We start from the raw sequence: 21507 nt of genomic DNA, 5'->3' as shown, positions 1-21507 counted from the left end.
AAAAAAAAAAAAAAAAAAAAAAAAAAAAACAAACCAGAGACTAATTCCCCGATCAAGTGTAGCAAACAAGTAGATATGTATATGAGAAGGGTAATATGCCATAAGCAAGTGAAATTTGCAGCAGAAATTTACTGCAAGTTGTTTTAAGCTTTAAATTATCTGTTTATAAATGAGCAACTGTTGTTTGTACCCCTCCTGTTAATTCTTATGATTTTTTATGGTTATTAGATCTTTGAGAATCTCCTAAGTGTTTTGGTCATTTTCACCTCCCCACCCCTAACTCTTCTCAGACTGCTCCTGCCCTGTCACATACAACTTTGTATCTTTTTCCTCCCACTAAGGCCAATTTGTAATCCATAATTATTCATGAACGTGTGGCCTTTCATTAGAGCATTGTTGATTTATCAGGGGCTACATTTTTAGAGAAAACTGACCTTTCCTCTCCCAGAAACTAAGAGCATTGTCAAGAACTCCTAGGCTAGGTCTGGAACTTCATGCCCACCTTCCCTCTCTGTGCTGGGATTTGGGCAGGTTTAAGCTCGCACATGTCTAGTGCATGATGTGGCAACTGCTGTGGATTTATATGTGCAAGTACTCTGCTGTGTTCAGAAGATACCAGTTCCTTATAGTCATCCAGCATCTCTGGCTCTTGTCCTTTCTGACAGTTCTTCCACAGTGATCCCTGAGCCTTTAGAGGAGGGGTTGTGGTATGTATGCTACATTTAGGAACAGACATTCTGATGTCTATTATTCTCTGCCCTTTGAAAGTTGTGGGTCTTTGTGTTGATCATCATCTATTGCAAGCAGAAGGTGCCCTGATGAGGACTCAAATATTTTTTAATCTATGGGAATAGTAATAGGCCATTAGAAATTGCTTTAATGCTTTGTTTGTCAAAATAAGACTTGTGGACTCTTTCCTAGGGCTCATGATCTCTCTAGCCATAGGCTCTTGGCCTGATGGTGGAGCCAGGTATGGGTTTCCCCTTGTGGAGTAGACCTTTAATCAAATCAAAAGGTGGATGTTATTCCTGGCCACTATTAGACCACTAAGCATTTTGTACCAGGCCTGTTGTTACTGTAACCCACAGGGATCACACCTACTGGGGTTTACATTCCTCTTTCGGTGTCATGTATACATTTCCTGAACTATGAGAACTACCCAGGAGGGAGGAGGCTCCCAGATGAGCACCACCTTGATTTGTTCATGTTAAGTATGACTCATGTATGTGGCATCTTCAACAACAGGTCTTGGTATCAAGTTTTGGGTTTCAAGAGGTAACCAAGAGCACTGTCAATAGCCTGTAATGTTTGGAGGCTTACAGAACCTCAGCAGCCAACAACTGCAAAAGGGATAGGGATAGATAGATAGATAGATAGATAGATAGATAGATAGATAGATAAAAAGCACTGGCCTTTCGTTCATTAGTCTCTCTTATGTAGTAGGGACATTGTATACCCATAGAGGATAACTCCACTTTGACTTTTTATGTATATGTATACTTCAGAAGGTTTCTGTTGAAATAGGTTTCCATATAACTTTTTTTTTAAGTATTTAGAGCTCTTTATCCCTTCCATTTTCTCTATTCTACTCTGATGGCCCTCCCCACCACAGTTTCTCCCTTCATTCCATAATTCCCTTTTATCCCTTTGTATCAGTACATTCTATCTCCTGTTCCCTGAAAGCCACTCCCTGTGGGTCCTTAGTGATTCCCTGACCCTGTGTGTATTCCAATGAAGCACACATATCTAAAGAGTCAAAGCTAACATCAAGGCATGAAAGAAACATACATTTGTCTTCAGGGCCTGGATTACCTCCCTCAAAATTAATTTCCAGCTTTCCCATACCTGTGAATTCTATAGTTTTATTTTTAAGAGCTGGGTAATATTCCATTTCTCAAGTACACCACACTTTAATTATCTTGTCAGTTGAATGTATATGCTCTTTCTATTTTCTGACCATCATGGCTGGAGCAGCAATAAGCAAAGGTGATCAAGCGTCTCTGTCATGGGCTATCGAGTGCTTTGGGCATAGCCCAAAAGTTATACTGCTGACTCCTGTCGTAGGTCTATTTTTAGTTTCTTGATAAGTCTCCACACTGATTCCAGTGGTGGCTGCACCAGATTGCGCTCCCAGCAGCCATAAATAAATGTTTCTCTTTCCTCACATTCCTGCCAGGTTTTCATGCACTTATTATTCTTTGGATCTTGGCCACTCTGACTGAGGTGAGATGAAATCTCAAAGTAGGTTTAATTTGCATTCCTTTGATGGCTAAGGCTGTTTCTCAGCCGTTTGTCCATCATCTTTTGAGAATTCTCTGTTTAGTCCCATGCCCCATTTTCAATTGTGTTGTTTGCTTGCTTAATCTTTAATTTTGAGTTATTTGTATGCTCTAGACATTAATCCTCTGTCAAGTACACAGCTAGTAAGAATGTTTCCATTCTGCAGGTTCCCTCTTCAGTCTAGTGATGGCGCCCTTCTTACATTCATACGTTCCCTTTACTAGTTGTTAATCTTCATGCCTACACTGCCATGGTTCAAGGCAGAGAGGCCTTTCTCATGCCAATGAGTCCAGGCATGTTCTCGGCTTCCCTTCTATTAGATTTAAGGCATTAGGCCTTATGTAGAGGTCCATGATCCATATGAACTTGTGCTTTGATCAGAATAAGAGGTAAGGATCAAGTTTCATTCTTCTGCATGAAGAAGAACTACTTGTTTAAAATGCTGTCTTTTCTCCAATTTGTATTATTGGCTTCTCTGTCAAAAATCAGATGGCTACAGGAATGTGGGCTATAATGTGGGTCCTCAATTTTATTCCATTGTTCAGTGGGTATTCTTACGTGAGTACTATATTTTTTATTACTGTAGCTCTGTAAAATAACTTAGTATCTGGGGTGATGAGATCTCCAGAAGGTTGTTGATGCTGTTGTTGTTGTTGTTGCTGTTCTGGTTGTTGCTGTTCTGGTTGTTGCCGCTGTTGTTATTGCTTTTGTTGTTGCTGCTGCTGTTGCTGAGGATTATTTTGGCTATACTAGGTTTTTGTATTTATACATGAAAATTGTTAAGTTGCTTCCATTTTTTTCCAACTTCACTGACAAATTGAATTGAATTTTTGGTGGGAATTATGTTGATTCTGTAGATTACTTTTGATAGGATAGATATTTTTAACTTGGGAGGTTTTTAATTACTCCTCCTAGCTCACTGGATGTTATGGAGTTACTTAAATTATTAACTTCATCTTGATTTAAATTTGATTTTATATATATGGGATGAGTTTATATATGTATAAACATAAAATATGTATATATAAAACTCATCCATTTTTAGATTTTGTTTAGTTTGGTAATATACATTTTTTTAAAGTATGCCTTTTATAATTCTGTGAATTTCCTCAGTTCCGTTGTAATAGTTCCATTTTTCCTAATTTGATTCATTTAGACCTTCTCTCTTTCTTTTGGTTAATTTGATTGATTTCTTTCCCTTTCATTAGTTTGGCCAAATGTTTGCCAAACTCTTCATTTCACTGATTCTTTGTATTGTTCTAATCACTTCTTTTGCATTAATTTCATCCCTGATTTTGATTACCTCCTTGCACCTACTATTTGCAGGTGCTAATTGTTCTTGTTTTTCAAAGGCTTCAGTGCATCATTAGGCTGTTAATTTGAGATCTTGCTAACATTGATATGATGCATGATGTAGGCACTTTCTCCTCAGTCCCATCTTCATTTGTTGCGTTTTCATTTCATTACACCCTGGGCATCTTTTCGTTTCCTCCTTGATGTCCTCCTTAGCCCAATCTTGATTCAGTAGTGTGTTATTTAGCTTAAATGAGTCTGTGTACTTTCTGTCATCTCTTCTGTTGTTAGCACCAGCACCCATGGTTATCAGACAACATGATTTCAATTTTCCTTCATGTGTTGAGTCTTGTTTTGCGCCCTAATATGTGCTCTCTTTTGTAGAAAGCTCCATGGGCCACTGAGAAGATTGTATACTCTAGGTTTTGGGTGGGATCTTCTGGAAATAGATATGTCCATTGGATTTATGATGTCACTCCTCAGAATTGCTATTTAGTTTTTTCCATGTGATTTATTGGTGGAGGTAAAGTATTAAAATCATCCGCTATTGTTGTGTTGGAATCAATCTGGGATTTTAAATTAAATAGTCTTTCTTTTATGAAATTGAGTGCTCCTATGTTTAGGATCATAATATCCTGTTGCTGGGTTTTTCCTTTACTAAGAATCAACTGTCCCTCCTTATCTCTTGTCATTATTTTGGGTGTGAAGTCGATTTTATCAGTTATTATAATAGCTTGCTTGTTTCTTAGTTCCATTTGCTTGGAATACCCCTTTCCATAATTTTATTATGAAGTGCTGTCTATCATTAGTCATGAGATATATTTATTTTTTAAATATTGTTTTATTTATTTTTATTTTACGTGCATTGGCATTTTGCCTGCATTTATGTCTGTGTGAGAGTGCTGGATCCACTGGAACTATAGTTACAGACAGTTGTGAGCTGCCATGTGGGTGCTGACACTCGAATCCCCATTCTCTGGAAGAGCAGCCAGTGCTGTTAACTGCTGAGCCCTAAGGTATGTTTCTTGAAGGCAGGGGGAAAAGGGCATCTAAAAACAACAAGCAAACTCAAACCATGCAGCTTTCTGAAAGTTAAAGGCTAGGTGCTTTTCTCTTGAGGTTGGGACAAGCCCAGGATACCCATCCTTACCACATATAGCCAGCACCGTGATTAAGCTGTAGCCAGCACTGTCGTGCAATGAAGAGAAACAGAACGTACAGCTTGCCAAGAAAAAAATGAGGAAAATCACAAAGGCAATATATAAAAGATGCATCTTTAATGCATGAAACATAAATAATTAAATATCCATTTCTACAAAATTACCCATCTCTAATCTTATTCTTTAAAGGTTGGGAATGAATCATAAACCTAAAATGTACATCTTAAATTAATAAAACTCCTAGATGATAGGATAAAAACTATGTGTGGAGTTAGGCTGAGATTTTTTTTTTTTAGTTCAATATGAAAAGTTCTGTCCCTAGTAAAGAATTAATAAAATCCTTCTGATTGGATCCCGTCAAGATCTTAAAACATTTCCCTTTAAAATACAGTATTGGAAGCCAACACAAAACACAACTGATGGCAAATGTGAAAAGGCCTTCAACATCATTAGTCCTTAGAGAGATGCAAATGAGAACTGATGCATATGCGTTAGGATGGCTAGAATTAAAAGGACCAAATCATTGGCAAGGCTGTGGAATTCTCATGCACTCCTAGTGAGAATGCAAACAGTGCACTCACTCTGAAACAGCTTGACAGTTTCTTCAAGAGTTTTACATGCTGCTGCCATATGATCTTGTTATTCCACTGCCAAGCGTCTACCCAGGAGAAAAGAAGCACATAACCATGCAAAGAATGCATCCAAACACTCATGGCAGCTCAGTTCATAATATCCAAAGCTAGCAGTGACCTCTTTGTCCATCAGTCTGCAAACTATAAACAAGCTGAACTGGCGTCCCCGTTAGTTAGCAATACAAGTCAACCATAGCTTGGTATGAACTACTGATGCACACCACAGCTAAAATCAGTCTGGAAATAACTGTTCGAGTGTAACAACTAGCCAAAGATGAGTACACACTACTCAGCACTATTTATCTTAACTCACAAGAAGTGTAAACTAGTCTCTAGTGATAGAAGTGGATCACTAGCTGCTTAAGGGTAGACCACAGAAAGAGAATGTTACACTTCACTGATGTGATACCTGGAGGCTTTCAGGGTGATAATGATGCCCATTCTCTTGATGGGGGTGATGCTTTCTTTCATGAGTGAAGACATGTCCGTGCTTATCAAACTACACTTGAAACATGTGCAATTTATCACAGATCAAGAATGTCTCACTAAAGTTGTCACTGAAAGTGCATGTTTTCTTGCTAAAATGATGTCCTTGGACAGCTGAAAACCTCAGTGGCATACAATAGGTTCTTGGTTTTCTCCATCCAGGTGAGTAGGCTAAGCAGCTTTGCTAATGATGGCTGGCTAAGCGTCCCTACCTGGAGGTCAGGCAACTGATGGCTTATCTAGACTGGCCTTGGCTGGGATGATAGGGCAATTTTGTTCTATGTGTCTCTAGTGGTCCAGTGGAAGGCTGGTAGTAGTAGAGACAGAAAGAAGGGGTAGGTCTCAAGGCTACTTTATGTCTCTACTTACATCGTGTCTAGAAAATACCATTGTTCAGAGAAAGTCATGTTGTTGAGCCAAGAGGCAACTCTTTGCCGAAGACAAGGAATGGCTAAGTCATATGATGAGGGGTGTGGATACCAAAAGGTGGGTAGGGCCAGGGGCATTGCAATCTATCGAAGGAACTGCTACTGAGCTAAAGCCAAAACAGACCCTTCAAATGGTGTAGTCCATCTATGGGTCATATTTAAAGGATCTAGTAAGGGCCTAGTAATATAGGTCAGTGGCTAAGAGTTTGCCTAGCTTAAACAAGGCCCTCGACTTGCTCCCCAGCACCAAAAAACAGAGAGAACATAAAGGAAAGGAAAGGAAAGGAAAGGAAAGGAAAGGAAAGGAAAGGAAAGGAAAGGAAAGGAAAGGAAAGGAAAGGAAAGGAAAGGAAAGGAAAGGANAGGAAAGGAAAGGAAAGGAAAGGAAAGGAAAGGAAAGGAAAGGAAAGGAAAGGAAAGGAAAGGAAAGGAAAGGAAAGGAAAGGAAAGGAAAGGAAAGAACATAGTACAAAATAGGTGAATTCTACTGCCTCGAGGAAATCCTCCCCAAACAGGCAGATTAGAACTAAATGATAAATGCCAAGGTTTCCTTGAAATCTCTTCCAGAAGTTTCTGCCATAAATTCAGACCTTTCCCCATGCCACTCCTCCATCCTGGCTCACCTATCTGTTGCATGAACCTCAGAACACACAGGGAGCTTCCGGCCCATGCTAGAAATCTCCCCCAACTTCCTCTGTTAACACTTACTAGAAAGTAACACGTACTGTCTCAGGGAATGCATACCAACAGGTTCAACATCTCTGCCCTATACTGGAAAAGGAAAAAAAAAAGCATGTCATGGTGGCCACAGGCATTCCATTTTAACACCTGATGCAGTGTTGTGAGGACATAGACAATGGCTAACGGATTCATGATAAGAGCTAGTCTATTATTACCAGCCCTCTCAGGGGGAAAGAATATGCCTGTTTTCATATTTTTGCTTCATTAACAAATGTACTCACTGTGGACAAAGAGCCCTTCCACTCACTGTCCAACACTGCTCACTGGTTTTCCTATCTTGGGTCCTACTTGAAGCCTTGTTGGTACACAAGTAGCCCGGAAGTCCAATCCTTCTAACTGCATCTCACAAAGCACCCTCTGTTAACTCTTCTAGGAGCTCAGAGGGACTAAGGCCAACCAGGGAGCAAATATCTCCTTGTATTTGCAGTGAGCATCTGTTTCAATTCTGAGTGAGTGCTTTTTTTGATTATGAGAGTCACCTTCAGAATGAACATCCCCTTAATTCTAGGCTGAGCACCTTCTGAATTTTGGGGTGACTATCTTATGTTTGTGGAAGTCACATGTCAGGCACAAGCTCAGTGACCCAGGCAAGAGAGTAAAACCTAGGTAACTTTCACCCATGGCAGGCCTTAAAGCACGTACACTGGCCTGGCCCAGAATGGCAAGAGTCTTGGAAGCCACCCCAGAGACTAGTCATGAACCTGAAGTTCAGGCAGTCTCTAGGGCACATGGACCTTGAATGGCTTCTGTGCTGTATGGTCAGGGTATTCTTCAGACTCTTTCTGAGGTTTTCAGGGAGGGCCTGGAAGCCTTCCTGCTCTCTTCACCTAACCACAGCTGTCAGTACACATGGAAGGGGGCCGCCCTAGCTCCTGACCTCAGGAAGAAACTCATGCCTCAGCCAAGAGTCCTCACGGGACAGTGCTGTGGAGTGGTCTGCCCAGACCCACTGTCCTGTCTCCTCTTCCCCTGCAGTGTTGATTGGAGTGGGCACTGAGACCTTCCTCCGGGGGCGGTTCAAAAGCCTGGCCTTCTATCTGCTGTGAGTATGAGAAGCTGCTCCCCCTGCCTGCATGTTCCAGCTCACCCATGTCTGTCTACTCAGATTAACACAGGGTAACCCACTTCCTATGCTAATTCCTCCCCATCCAGAAGTGAAGCCACAGTAGCTGCTAAGGTAAGTCCTAGTTTGGAAAGAGTCCACAAAATCAGCCAGCATGCTTCCATACACTCACAGATGTATCTGCTCACCCTTCCACACAGCCACCTGTCCATCATCTATCCATGAATCTACTTCATCCATACATCCTACCTACTAAATGCACCCATTTACAGATGTGCCTATTCCTCATCAAATAACTCCTCCATCTACCCATCCTCCACCCTCCCACCACATTTCCACCCACATATTCTACAGACTTGCCTACTCATCCGCTCATCTGACTACTTAGTCCCTTATCCATCCATCCATCCATCCATCCATCCATCCATCCATCTACCCACCCCACCCCCCACCCACACAACCATCTATCCACCCTTTTATGTACCATCTACTCATCTAACCACCAATTCTAACATCTATGAGTCCCTATAATCATTTCCTTATCCAGCCAACACCAATGCATATATATGTGTACATATATACATATACATAGTTCTCTTGCAAGTACAGTTTTTTGTCTTATGTACATTGCATCATTTAACTTAGCACCATGAGAGGCATGCACAGTGTCCCAGTTGTAGAGATGGTCAAATTCAGGACTAAGCAGCCAACCTAAGTCATTGAGCAACGAGTCTCATATTAAGGCATGGGACTCTGCCTCCCAAGCTGGCCCTACCTTTCCACCACCAGCTGTGCCAATATACCTTGGCTGTGCAGGGATGTCACAAGCAGTGAGGGAGTTGGAGTCCCTGAGCCAATGACTCGGTATTTCTGCAACCCTGCCCTAGGCTACGAGCGAAAGGAATGTTGGAGGAAGGCTCTGTGTCCTGGCTGTAGAAAGTCTCAACTGCTTCCTTCTGCCCACAAGGGCTCAGGCTGCATCTTCTGACATCCCCCCCTTAATTAACATATTCTGCACTTTCATGGCTGACCTTTGCCCTGGGCACCCATTCTATCCCCTACCTCAATGTAGGCTCTGTGCTGCCCCTGAAAACTTCACATCTGCCACCTCCCAGCTGTGGTCCACTTTCAGAACTCATGTCTACACTGCTAAGTTATTTCTTGACACTTGGCTGCACCTGGGGACTTCTGGCCCTCTCTACTGCCTGGCCTTCATGCTCTGTGTACCCATGGAGCACCCAAGGACACACAACACATCTCAGTGCCATCCCTGGGTCCCTGCAACAAGGTTGAACCTGCCTCTCCAGACACTGGTAATGCACCAGTGTGCTTCAAGTTAGGAAATGTGGATACCTTCTGCCTCAGGGCCAGCTCTTCCTTAGGGCTCTGCCCTGTCTCAAAGGGACTCGATGCCCAGGCAGTCATCCTTGGGTCCATTCCAGCTTCAAGTCTCCCTGCCCCTCACACTCACACAATTTGACACCCACAAATGAACACCAGTCCTTGTCCTGCCATCCCTCACTCCCTCCCTCACTAACACCTTACAGAAAGTCTGAATGAGTCACTTACCCACCAAGTCTCCATTGCCCTCTGCCCCAGGATGTAGGAAATGGCTCTGCTGAGAGTTTCTGCAAAGCGCACACCTTCAAGTGCTTCTTAGTCTCATGGTCTCCAAAGTCTGGGGATGGTTCCCATCTGTCACCTGCCACCAATGAGCTGGGTAATCCTGGCTAAGGGTCTGGCCCTCAGCTTCCTCATTCATAACTTGCATTGGTATAACTGCGGATCATAAAAGCATTGCAGAGACCAAAGGAGTTGATTTCTATAAGGCTTCTAGGTTGTGATTGGAAAATTCCAATCATTATGTTCCCATCATTTTAAAACTAAAGGGGTAAGAATTGGGCAGATGCTGAGAAAAGCAGGAAAAGGAAGAAATTAAATATTATAATCACACAGAGAGGAAAAGCATCCACGTAAGGGTAGTTATGTTCTAAACACAGCTCTAAGGAACCTGTAGACATCTACTCATCTAATTGGTAATAATTTCATTGATGAAGCCTTATAGTTACCCCTGATTTACAGGTGAGAAACTGAGTCACAGGAAGGCCAAGTCTCTACATACATGCACACAGCTGGTCAGTAACAGAAGCAGACCCATGACCCTAAGGAGACAATGGTCCTGAGCCCCCTATTGCATCTACCCTCACTACCTTTCACCTCGATGGGTATTCACGGGGCACTCTTCCGTAAGTCCTGCCCAGGGTGTGTCCAGGTCTCGAATGCAGAGAAATCCTTTAGAAGCTCGTAGACTCTTGACTCGTAGCTCATAGACATTGTGATAACAAGAGTTCACCAAATAGGCGACAGAGGGAAGGTAAAACCTTCCAAAAAAAATGGCCACCAAATAGGCGACAGAGGGAAGGTAAGACCTTCCAAAAAATGGCCAGCTGTGCAAAGGCCCTGTGCTATCTATGGGTACTCATAAGGGGATTTAGATGGCATGTAGCTTCAATTCTATGAACTAGGAATGCTCTTCAAACAAAAATTAAGCTTTATTCACAAGGACTCTAAATATATAAAATTGAGAAAGAAACCTTTGATTTCACATCTGCCCAAGGAGGTTCTGATTTTAGAATGCCTGGAGCATGGACATGCTGAATCAGGGCAAACACCTTCAGATCGGTGTGTCCCAGAGGCCTTGCCAGCCTGGTGGTGATAATGGAGGAACAGAAGATGCAGGCCAATGTGTCAGGAAAGCCAAGGGGCTGAGCCTGAGGCCAGAGAGAATGGAATTATATCTGAATGTACTTTAAGAAGGCACTTAGCAGCTCTGGGTAGGTAAACTATTGGAAAAAGGATCGGGGGGGGATCTTCATCAGGACCATCCTAGTTTGTTTTCTATTGCTGTGCTAAAGACCATAACCAAAAGCAACTTGTGGAGGAATAGGTCTATTTTTCTTACCCTTCCGTGCACAATCTATTACAAAGAAATGTCACGGCAGGAACTCAAGGAAGGAACCTGGATACAGGAACTGAAGCAGGGAGAATGGAGGAAAGCTGCTTGCCACCTTGTTCACTGTGGCTTGTGAGTTTTTTGATACTTTGCAGGACCACCTGCCCAGGAGTGGCACCACCCACAATGGGCTGGTCCCTCCCACATCAATCACTAGTCTACAAAACGTTCACAGACTTGCCTACAGGCCCGTGTGATGGAGGCATCTTCTCCGTCGAGGTTCCCTCTTCCCAGATAAATGGAGCTTGAGCCAGGTTGACAAAATAGCTAACCAACACAGCGCCCAAACTCAAGGCTGGGCCAGCAGGCAGAGAACGCACCTTCCAGTGTCCACTTAAAATACCGAGTACAACCACCTCCCATGCTGGCCTCCACTTCTTCCTCACCTCTCCTTCAGCCACTCTAGTCAAGACCTGTGTGCCATCCAGGCAGCACTGGAGGGATGACTGATGGAGACATGAGTAGATGGGGGGCCAGGGATCCTGGCCAGTGTGTTGGGGAAAATGTCTGGGAATCAAAGGAGACATAGGCAGACAACCTTGATAAATCCATGGGGGACCCACAGGGGGGCCTCCCTCACGTTTTTCCCCCCTCACAGGTTTACAGGAGTCACCATCTCTGTGTGTGAAGGAACCTACTTTGTGGCTCAACTCTTGGCCATCTGCTTCAAGTGAGTAGCCTCCAGGAGAAATCTGTACATCCCTTCCCAGTCCAGTCCCAGACAGATCCCTCACCTGCCGGACCATGGCTGAGGTTGGCCTGCTGGGCCACTGTGGTTCTCCTCCCAGAAGCAGGCAAGCCCAGGCCTGGAGATGGCTTAGGTCAGCACAGTTCAATCACCTGCTTTCTGTTGTTCTCAGCTGGACAGATCCAGTCGGAGCTTGACTCTACCCAGACTCCCTGGCAAAGTCGGCTTTCCCTACCCCAGGACATTCAGTCTCTGGGCCAGTGTCCAGGCTGTCCAGCAGAAGGCTCAGCTTGCAGGCGACAGCGCTGTGTGTAGTAACTGGCTCTGCCTCTTCCAGCATTCAGACCACAAAGGCTCCACTGTTGCCCAGCTAGTGCTCAGAGAGTGAAAATGGCCATCCGTGTGGTAAGGGCCCAAACTCTGGACTGTGGCTAACAAAACCCAGACAGCCAGGTCCCCAAATGGTCAGTGAGATCCAGACCTTAGCACCTTGGGGTCTAGTAACTGCTTCTGAGGCTCAGCCTTTAGGCAGCAGCATGCTCCCCTTTCTGCTGAATTGTACCTCAAAGGATTCTTGACAGTGCAGGGATGTGCAGGAATGTTTTAGTCTCAGAGTCCTCTCTGCGTCATCTCCCACTGCACAAGGACATGTACATAAATACCCACAGACTGACACCAGATGGCGCCAATGAGCTATAGCAGGCAAGGTCCTGTGGCCAGTGATGCTCTGAGAGCATCAAAGGTCCAAGGACGGGCATTGTCTTACTTTGCCTGTAAGGAAACCCCGTAGGCCATGTCCCTGAAGAAATCTGCTCAGCATCAGGGCTCTGCCTTTACCCTGGATGATCCCTGTGAGTCAGTTTTAAAAAATGAATCTTTTCCAGGCCTGCTCTGCCCTGTGTCTGGCAGGGTACAGCAAGCATACAACAAGCATGATGCAGCCGAATCCCAGTGTGTTTATTCTTGGTGCAGCGTGCAGTGTGCGGTGTTCTGTCCACACAGTGGTCCTGGGGTGATGGCTCTTGTACTACACTGTTACTTGTACATTAAAGTCTTTCCCCAAATTCCAAAGACTTCCACCAACTTTTCTTTCCTGAGTTGGTCAAAACCATGGCTAAAAGCACGCATGGGCTTCAAGAAGCTTTTTAGAAAACCTTTTTGGGGGGTGGGGACCCTCTTGAGTACCCCCAAGGAAGCCTCCTAACCATAGAACCTACCGTGAGGACCCTGGGCTTCTGTGACTCCATCTCCTGCAGATCAAGGGCCACTGCAGGGATCACAGAAACTGCAGGGCTCAGCCCCAGGCTCCCACGGCCTTCTGCAGAGCTGAGACTTTGGGGTAATGATTTCTACTAACCTGATAATGCTGAACCCCATCCCCCAGGTGCCAGCCGGGGTCTCTGGCACACAGAGCGAAGGAGAAGGCCCACTGGCTGGGCTGCTTCCAGAAGTTCCTCGCCTACATGCTGCTGTCAGTGGCCTGCTTCCTCCACCCTGTCCTGGTCTGGCATGTGACCATTCCAGGTAAGAGCACCAGGGCTAGTGGACATATGTGGGTCCTGCACAGATGTGATCTAAGTAGGAGGAGCAGGTTCTGTCTCTCAGAGCCCCCACCAGCCTGTCTACCCTCTCTGACCCAGTATGTGAGCATGACTGTGAGATGTCCACTATGCTGACCAAGCAGCGGGGACATCCTGAGGTGAAGCCCTCCTGTACGTAGCCATCCAGAGGTTGGACCTTTGACAGGACCCTGGGTTGTCTTCTTTCTGGCCACTTTCAACGAGTGAGATGGCTAATCCTCAGCCCAGACCCTTGCATATCTCCCGGCTACCTACCGACTCAGCTCTAAGCTCCAGGCTTAGGTTAGGAAGGCACACGAAGCAGCATGTCAGCTTATCTCCTGTTCCTCCTCCTAGTGCCCTGCAAGGTGGCTCAATTTCTAACCCCAGAGCTGACATCCTCACCTCTACACTTCTGTCTCTTACCTTCTTTTCTACAACCCTCCTTTTGATTTCTCCTTATTTATACATACACTGCCCTCCCAGAGCCCATCAGAAAGACCAAAAGATGCCCTGACTAAACTGAAGGAGACTAAGCTCTCTTCTTTAGCATATGTGCCACGGCCCCTGAAGAAAGTGATAGAAGGATCCACCCTGACACTGAGTGAGCCACAAGCCCTGCCCTCTGAAAAGGCAGACTGAAGAGCCCCTGGAACTGGTAGGCACTGGTGGTCAGGTTCCTGGCTTCCCATACATAGATGGGTTGTGCTCCTTACAGGAGACTGTACCGGACAGCCTGCAGACCAACCCAGATGATTCATGGGCAGTATTCTCTGTGCCACTGAATATGAGAGATTCATCTCCCAAAGCTTACTGGGTGGGGACTGGGGGAATCTCCACATTTCTGAGAGTGAGAAGACATCCAACAAATTCAACATCCCCAGCAGAATCCATATCTAGCAAGACCATTACACATGCCTGCCTTGGTAATCCACCCGGATAGGGAAGATGATGGTGTGAAGTCAGTACCAAGACCAACTCTCCATATGCAGGTGATGTGGGGCACAGAGAACAGACAGATCCCTTCCTTTGTACCCTCCCCCCCCCATAGCACTGGTCCTCTTTGAACCTTTTAACCTTGTCATGCTATTATGTCAGCCCCAGAGTCTGGTGTGGGTATGTGAAGGCTAGACCTATGAGGGTACTAACCATGTGTGTACAGTATAGTACAGCAGTAGAGCTGTGCAAAGACTTGCTCCACCTCTGCTTCTCCTCCATGGCATGTCTGTGCAGTGTCTTGACCTCCCAGATCTTTTTCAGGCTCCATGCTAATCATCACTGGCCTGGCCTACTTCCTGCTGAGCAAGCGAAAGAAAAAAAAGGCTGCTCCAGAGGTGGCGCCTCCCACGGAGCAGTACACAGACCCTTCCAGCAGCGTCATGAGCACCACAGGCTCTGGGAACACTGAGCAAACCTATACTTTCCATGAGGCCTTCAAGGAGGGGCCTGGCTCCTTCTTCATCCACATGAAGAGCATCCTGAAGGGGACCAAGAAGCCACGTGTCCTGCAGACCCAAGATACCCTAATGGAACTGGCTCTGGAGCCAGCTGACTCCTTGGCCAAGAAAAAGCAGGTACACTTTGAAGACAATGTGGTCAGAATCATCCCATCCCTCACTGAAGGTCTGGGTGATAGTGACAGTGGACCAGAAGAAACCAGCTCTGACACAACCCCCATCATCCCTCCCTCCCAGACCCCACTCTTTCTGCCTTCTCTCATGGCCACTGACCTGTTCTGAGCATCTCAGCTAGAGGTCTGCAGATGGATGGACCTGCCAGAGGACTCCTAATAGCCACAGTCCCTCAGGGGACTCAGGGTCTCCATTGGTTAGCTGCTCGAATCCTGATGGTGGCTGGGCATTCAGAACAATGAGATGGTGTACAAAGCCAGATCTGTGGTGCCCTCCAGCAAGGCACAAATGAAGCTTTGCCATGTGAAATCCACGTAGTCTCCTTCTTGGCAAGAGGTGGGAAAAGAGACCATGGCTTTGTTCTCTCTCCACAAGGCTGCTGACCCAACTTTCTAAGCCCTAAAGGAACAGAAGACATGAGTTCACCCTAGCACCCAACAAAGGGTTCAGCCTTCAGCAAGAACTCTATGGTATATTTTGCTTGTGATACAACCTACTGGTGCCAAAGGCCCAGGGCTATATTGGCAACGCAAGCAAGATTGCTCAGGGTAGATATGAGAAAGGAAGATTCGGATCTCAAGTGAGAACAGCCTGGCAGTGGGCTACATTCTCAGCATACTCTGGGACTGGACTGGGCAGCAGGCATTTCAGAATCACCAAGGAAAACAATACCACTCTGTGCTCACTGCCAGGAAAGCTGACCAAAAGAACATCTCTCATTCCAGACGGATAACTCAGGGCTTCCTGCCCTCCCCTCGCTTACCCCCCATCCAATGGTATGGGCAGTGTTCAGCACCCAATTAGGTGGTATAGGTGGTCCAATCTAAAGGGGTCTGAGAGCCTGTGGCCATCTGCAGCAGAAATGGCTAGGACATAGCATGGAGTAGTCATCGTAGTTCAGGCCCCGAGGGGACTGCCCCAGAGAGCCACACAGCACAGGGAAGTACCTCTGCCATGCTTAGAAATGTGGGAGGAGAACCTCTGCTAAGTAGATGGTCACACAAAATAGACAGGAGGGGAGGACGCAGAGGGAAGGGTGCAGGGGAGAGGGTAGTGAGCAGACAGGCATGGCTGCATCCTGGGACCACAGAGGTGGCAGGGAATTTAAAAAGATTAGCAAAATACCTTTTACTTCTAAGTAGTATGTTTGGACCACAGGATTACTGCCAGAAAAAATAATAATAAAGACATGTTATTCCTCATAGCTGACCCCCAGTATGTGAGCAACAGGAAGTAAGAGTCCTATAGTTTGAAGGGGACCCACTTCAGGGCTCTCTGGTGGGTAAGCCTCAAAGCCTGTGCTTCATAGTCTAGATAAGGAAGCTGTTCATGAGCAATGATCAGCACCTATAAGGTCTTTTGTTTGTTTGTTTGTTTGTTTGTTTGTTTTTGTCTTGCTTTGTTTTGTTTCAGAAATGTGTAGAAATGAGACAACCTAGAAGTTGGTATTAGCCTGGTGCTTAGCACGGCCAGCATCCCAGATGGACAGAACACTTTCTGCAATAGAGGATGCGTTTGCTAAGACTGTGAGGAGTGGAGGCAGAAAGCAAGCCAGGGGGCCTGGAGGAGGTCTCGTCCCTCAGGTCAAAGGATGGATGGTCACAGGGGCTTTTCCAATGAAGGATGTTAGATAGTGCAGTCAGGGGAAAATAAAATATATGGAATATGGGGCGTGGGTGTGTGTCCTTATTACTACGGGGAGTTCACAGTGAGGAAGAACAAGAAAACACTACCATGTACCATGAATTTGTGTGAGGCGAGGCCAGTGCAGACCCAGGAGTTGGTTCTTAACTCCAGATCGCAAGACTGGACCTCCAAGAGCAGAGCTTCCAGCCTGACTGAGGCCAGAAGGAACAAAGCCCTTAACCAAGAGGAGCCAGGTCCTCTCCCTGTGTCTCTGTATTAGTTACTTTCTGTTGCTGAGATGAAATACCATGACCAAAAGCATTTAAGGAAGAAACAGTGGATGTGTCTTGCAGTTCTTACAGAGAGCTAGAGTCCATGATAACAGAGAAGACCTGGCATGCAGCAAGAGCTAGAGGCCAGTTGGTCACATTTCATCCACATACAGAACATGAGGCCGAGTGGGGAGGGCAAATATGACATGAGGCTATGAACCCTCAAAGCCCACCCCCGGGGATGCACTTCCTCCAGCAAGGCTGTACCTCCTAAAGCATCCATAACTTTCCCAAACAGTGCCACCAACTAGATGGGTGACATTTCTCATTCAAGCCACTGCAGTCTCTCATCAGCTTATATAGTGTTAGAAATCTTTGGTTCTTGGTTGGTTGATTGTTTTCTTAAACATCCTTATTAAGATGTACTTTGCTGTCATAAAATTGACCAACTTAAACCATACAGTTAAGTGAGTCTTAGCCTATTTCTATCTGAGTTTGTTATACTCCTTGATAGCTCAAGTTCATAATATACTCATCACCACCCCTCCCCCAGAAAAAATGAAATCCAGCCCTGTAATCACAAGACTCCCCCCCCCTCGCCTCCCAGTTTCTGTTCTGTGAAACCACTAATCTGCTTTGTATCCTTGTAACTTTTACTGTTCTGAGCACGTCACAATTTTAATCACATAATTTGAGCCTCCACACACCCTGACCCAACTGCTCCCGAATGGGCAAGGCTGCACTGAGCAGCATCTGCATCTCCAGAGATAGGCTGATCCCACAGGAGTCTCCACGGTGCTCTGCGTCTAGTTCTCTATTAAGTGAGGATTCAGCGATGTGTTTATTGCTACCAGCACCATGAAGTTCTGAACACACTTTTATTTATTTATTTACAATGTTTTAAATGTCTTTACAATGTTTCTGAGAACTCAGTGTGAATTCTTCACATTCTGTTCTGAAAGAGGTATATCCCCAGGGCAGATCTCTGAGCTTTCCAGAGGTCTCTCCCACAGCCCCCCACTCCCCCATCCCGACACCCCATCCTCAGGCAGATCTCTGAGCTTCCCATTCTTTCTTTCTGGCCAAGCCCTCAACAGCAAAGGTTCCTGGGGGATACTTTTCCTGGATGGGTGAGCATAGGAGAGAGAGGGTCTTGATAGCCTTGGTTCGTCCTTCCCAGTCTGAGACACTAAATGAGGCAAGCACTGTTAGAGGCAGATCCTTATATTAAAACATGTTCTGTACCAAAAGAATCTTTTTCTCTATTTTTAACTATATCTCAACTTCTACTGGCTTTATGATAGAAATTGAGTATGCCCAGAAGTTTCTTCGTTCTTATCATCTAAACAGGTGCTACCCTGGGGGTGGAGAGGCTGCAGCTCAACGCAGTCTCCCTAACAACTGCCTCCCTCAGTGGCTTCCAGTCAGGTAAAGCCAGAGTACTGACTCCATAGGAATAAAGAATTTCAGGGCAACTGAGAGTAAAACCGAGTTATAGAGTTGATTGGATAAAGATGAGGATAGTACCCCATTCATGTATATGTGGGTGCTGGCAGAGAGGGGGGTAGGGGAGGGAATGGGGAGAAGGACACTACATAACTGATACACAGTGGTGATGGTGTGGGCTTCTCCAAAGGAGATCCCCACTCCCCTACTTGAGTGTCTTCACAATGGCTGTGTGTAGGACCCAATGCTCTCTGAGACCCACGGCTCGGAGGGTATCATTTAGGGTATCATTTACAGCAATGTTTAGTGATTAAGCAAAGCTTAACAATTAAGCAGTCCATATGTTAAAGAATGTTCTTCTGTACATGAAATGATAAGGTGAGGGTATGGGGTATATCATTTGGGTTTAGGGATAAGATAAGTGTACTGAAAAGGTTTAATTCAGGGTTACAAATGCCCTGGCTCTATGTACACATGGTTTATTTATTGTTTTACAACATTTTTACCCAAGATGTCTTCAGGAAAACCAGGATTTCTGTAAGCTCTTTCAGTTTATCAGTTGTATTGGAGTTTCTTTAAACACCAACTAGGTCTCCGAGTGAGGGCTACGTTTCCCTTCCAACGTTCCCATAGTCTTCCCCTGTCTTTCTACCCTACATGACCTTGAACTAAACATGTCCTAAAGATAGGTCTACTATTTTTCCTTCTTAAATCATGACCTTAAAGTGAGCATGCTCAGGAAAGAGTCCACCACTATGTAAATGGATATACGTTTCCGGGATGCGGTCCTGTGCTCTCTGTTTGAGGGCGTTCGTTTTGAATTACTCTTGTGTTCTCGTTGTCTACTGCAGGTAGTAAATCTTTCTCCAGTCTTTGTGATTTGGCTGTGTTTGTTCTGGTTTTTGTATTCAAAAAAGATATGAACTACTTGTATTGGGTTATGGAGGAGTCAGGGTCGGGGCTCCATCCTACTAGGCCTCCTGGAACAGAACTTCAGAAACACAGAGGCAAGAGACATGAGGGACACAGCATCTTGCTCTCTCAAAATGGGACCACAGCTTAGAGGGGAAGCTAAGGATATAGCTCAGTTGATAGACACTTGCCTAGTAGGCATGATGTACTGAGTCCAATGCCCTGCCTCATAAAGTCAAGACATTGCTTCCTGGGTACAATACAGCACTAGGGAGGTAGGAGCAGGAGGCCAGAAGCTCAGAGTCATCCCAATCTTCATATAATAATTCCCAGTCTAGCTGGGGATGGGAAACATGAGACCTTGTCTCAGAAAAGAAGGGGAGAAGGTAATAGAAGACCCTCGGATGGTCAAAAGGTCAGGGTTCGACTGTCATTGGTCTTTGTGACTATTTCTCCATTTGTTGTGCACCCCTACCTTTCTCAGAGATTTAAGTGATTGATATTGCACATTTTTTCCCAAGATGAAAGCACATTGTATTAAACAGTAATCTTTTTACTTTTGGGGTTTTTTTTGTTTTTTTTGTTTTTTGTTTTTGTTTTTTGCTGTTCTTGCTACTGCTGGGAAGAAGGTTCTCTGAGCCATTCTGAGTCCAAGAAAGCTGCTCCATTCGCTCGCTCCCTTGCTCACTCCCTGGTTCACTCACTCGCTCCCTCCCTGGCTCCCTGGCTCCCTCCCTCACTCGCCCATCCCTTTCCAAGATTATGAGAGCATGGCACAGGCTGATGAGGCGTTCCCATCACATACACAAGCCCCAGCCTTGAGCCCTGTGTCTGTTCTTCACTAGTGATGTAGCCCCAGCTTATGGATCTCCTATCAGCCTCCACTCCCCTGGTTACAAAGAGGGGTTATTTATAGCCTCTCCCTGAGATTGGCTGAGGCTTAGGTGTAATGACGTAAGCTACATCTTCACTGAATCCCTCTACCCTCCATTGCCACATTCCTGGCGTGTGGGTGCCTACAGCCACTCTGAGACAATGCTCTCCCCTCTTGGTCACCTCTCCAGCCCACAGCTGTCTCTCTAGGCTGCAAGGCTTTTCTATTAAGTTCCATTTAGTTCTTTTATCCCAGCCAAAGGTATGTTTGTTTGAGAGAGTAGCTACTTTTCCTGGGCTCTATCCCACACTACTCCTTGCTGAAATCTCAAAAGAAGAAAAAGCTTCATCCCATGCCTGCATATGCTTGAGTCTCAAGCTGTCTGTGTAGACAGATTCACCTATCACCTGGCCCTCAAAGCTCTGGGGACAGCTGCTGCCCTGCCTGTTGGACTATAGGGTATTCTACAGGCTAGAAATGGAAGAAAGGGTGAAATCTCAGGGGTAAAGGACTGCCCATGATAGCTGGAATGAGGTTTCTCCTGGGACTTACCTAAGTGACCAAACATCTTGTCATTATAGGAAAAGAGGGAAGAACTAAACCATGACTTTTGCCCATGGAAATAAGAAGTAGAATTTCAGTGAAGTGGAATTCTAGCTAAATTATAGTCTGGGTTCCAAGGTTTGATAAGAGAGAAACATCTGCAGAGGGATTAGATTGCCCAAAGGCGAAAAGCACAGGTCTGCTAAAATTTGAGGCCTTAGGTTGTTCCTCACATGAGACCATCCCTAAGGACCCTGCCGCTCTGATCTGGACACATCCAGCTGTGAGTACTAATAAGGAACCTGTGACCGGGCAGCAGAGCAAGCCTGGTGGGCATCCAGAGTCTAGAATAAACTGACTTTTCTTTAATAGCAAGACTTTCTGAGACTTTGTGGAATCTCTTAAGACAACCTGTGCAAGTGGAAACTACACTAGGGCTGACTGAGGAGTCTTTGTAAGGGACTGCTTACTGGCTCGCAGATACAGAAGCGCCAGGAAGTCTCAAATCAAAATACTCTTCAAAGAGCAGATAAGTGAAAGATGACTCATGTGTCCCCAAGCAGCTGCTCTGTTTGAGGCCACACCCCTCCCCAGCCCACTGTCACTTGAGGGTCCAGCTTCCAGGAAACTGAGTGGTATATTTTCAGGCCCCAAGTGCTGGTTCCTCTTTTCGGAGTGGAACAAGAATGTTCCTTTATTTCAGACTATCAGAGCCAGTATAAGCTCCAAGACTGGGGTTAAGGAAAGGAGTCGGCTTAGCTCAGCAAACATTTATTAAGTACTTACTGTGTGCACTGGGTAACGGGGTTAAAGAGCTGAGTCTAGCACTCTGCCAGACCCCATCTATGTATGCTAATCGT

General features: G+C 45.4%; 1 protein-coding gene across 3 annotated transcripts in view; it reads left to right on the top strand.

Annotated features, from left to right (window-relative positions):
* Positions 1-21045, top strand: part of Tmem72 (transmembrane protein 72) — a 27837-nt gene extending 6792 nt beyond the window's left edge. The window contains exons 2-5 of one of the 3 annotated variants that reach the window (XM_021191608.1): positions 7996-8062; positions 11695-11766; positions 13169-13308; positions 14604-16927. In XM_021191608.1, the coding sequence (XP_021047267.1) occupies positions 7996-8062; positions 11695-11766; positions 13169-13308; positions 14604-15082 (758 nt within the window). In that variant the 3' untranslated portion in view covers positions 15083-16927. The other 2 variants (XM_029535590.1, XM_029535589.1) reach the window with 2 other exon arrangements.
* Positions 21046-21507: the final 462 nt, after the last annotated feature.

Source organism: Mus pahari, chromosome 2 (assembly GCF_900095145.1).
Source record: "Mus pahari chromosome 2, PAHARI_EIJ_v1.1, whole genome shotgun sequence".
Taxonomy (NCBI): Eukaryota; Metazoa; Chordata; class Mammalia; order Rodentia; family Muridae; genus Mus; species Mus pahari.
This window is presented reverse-complemented; position numbering and strand designations above follow the sequence as displayed.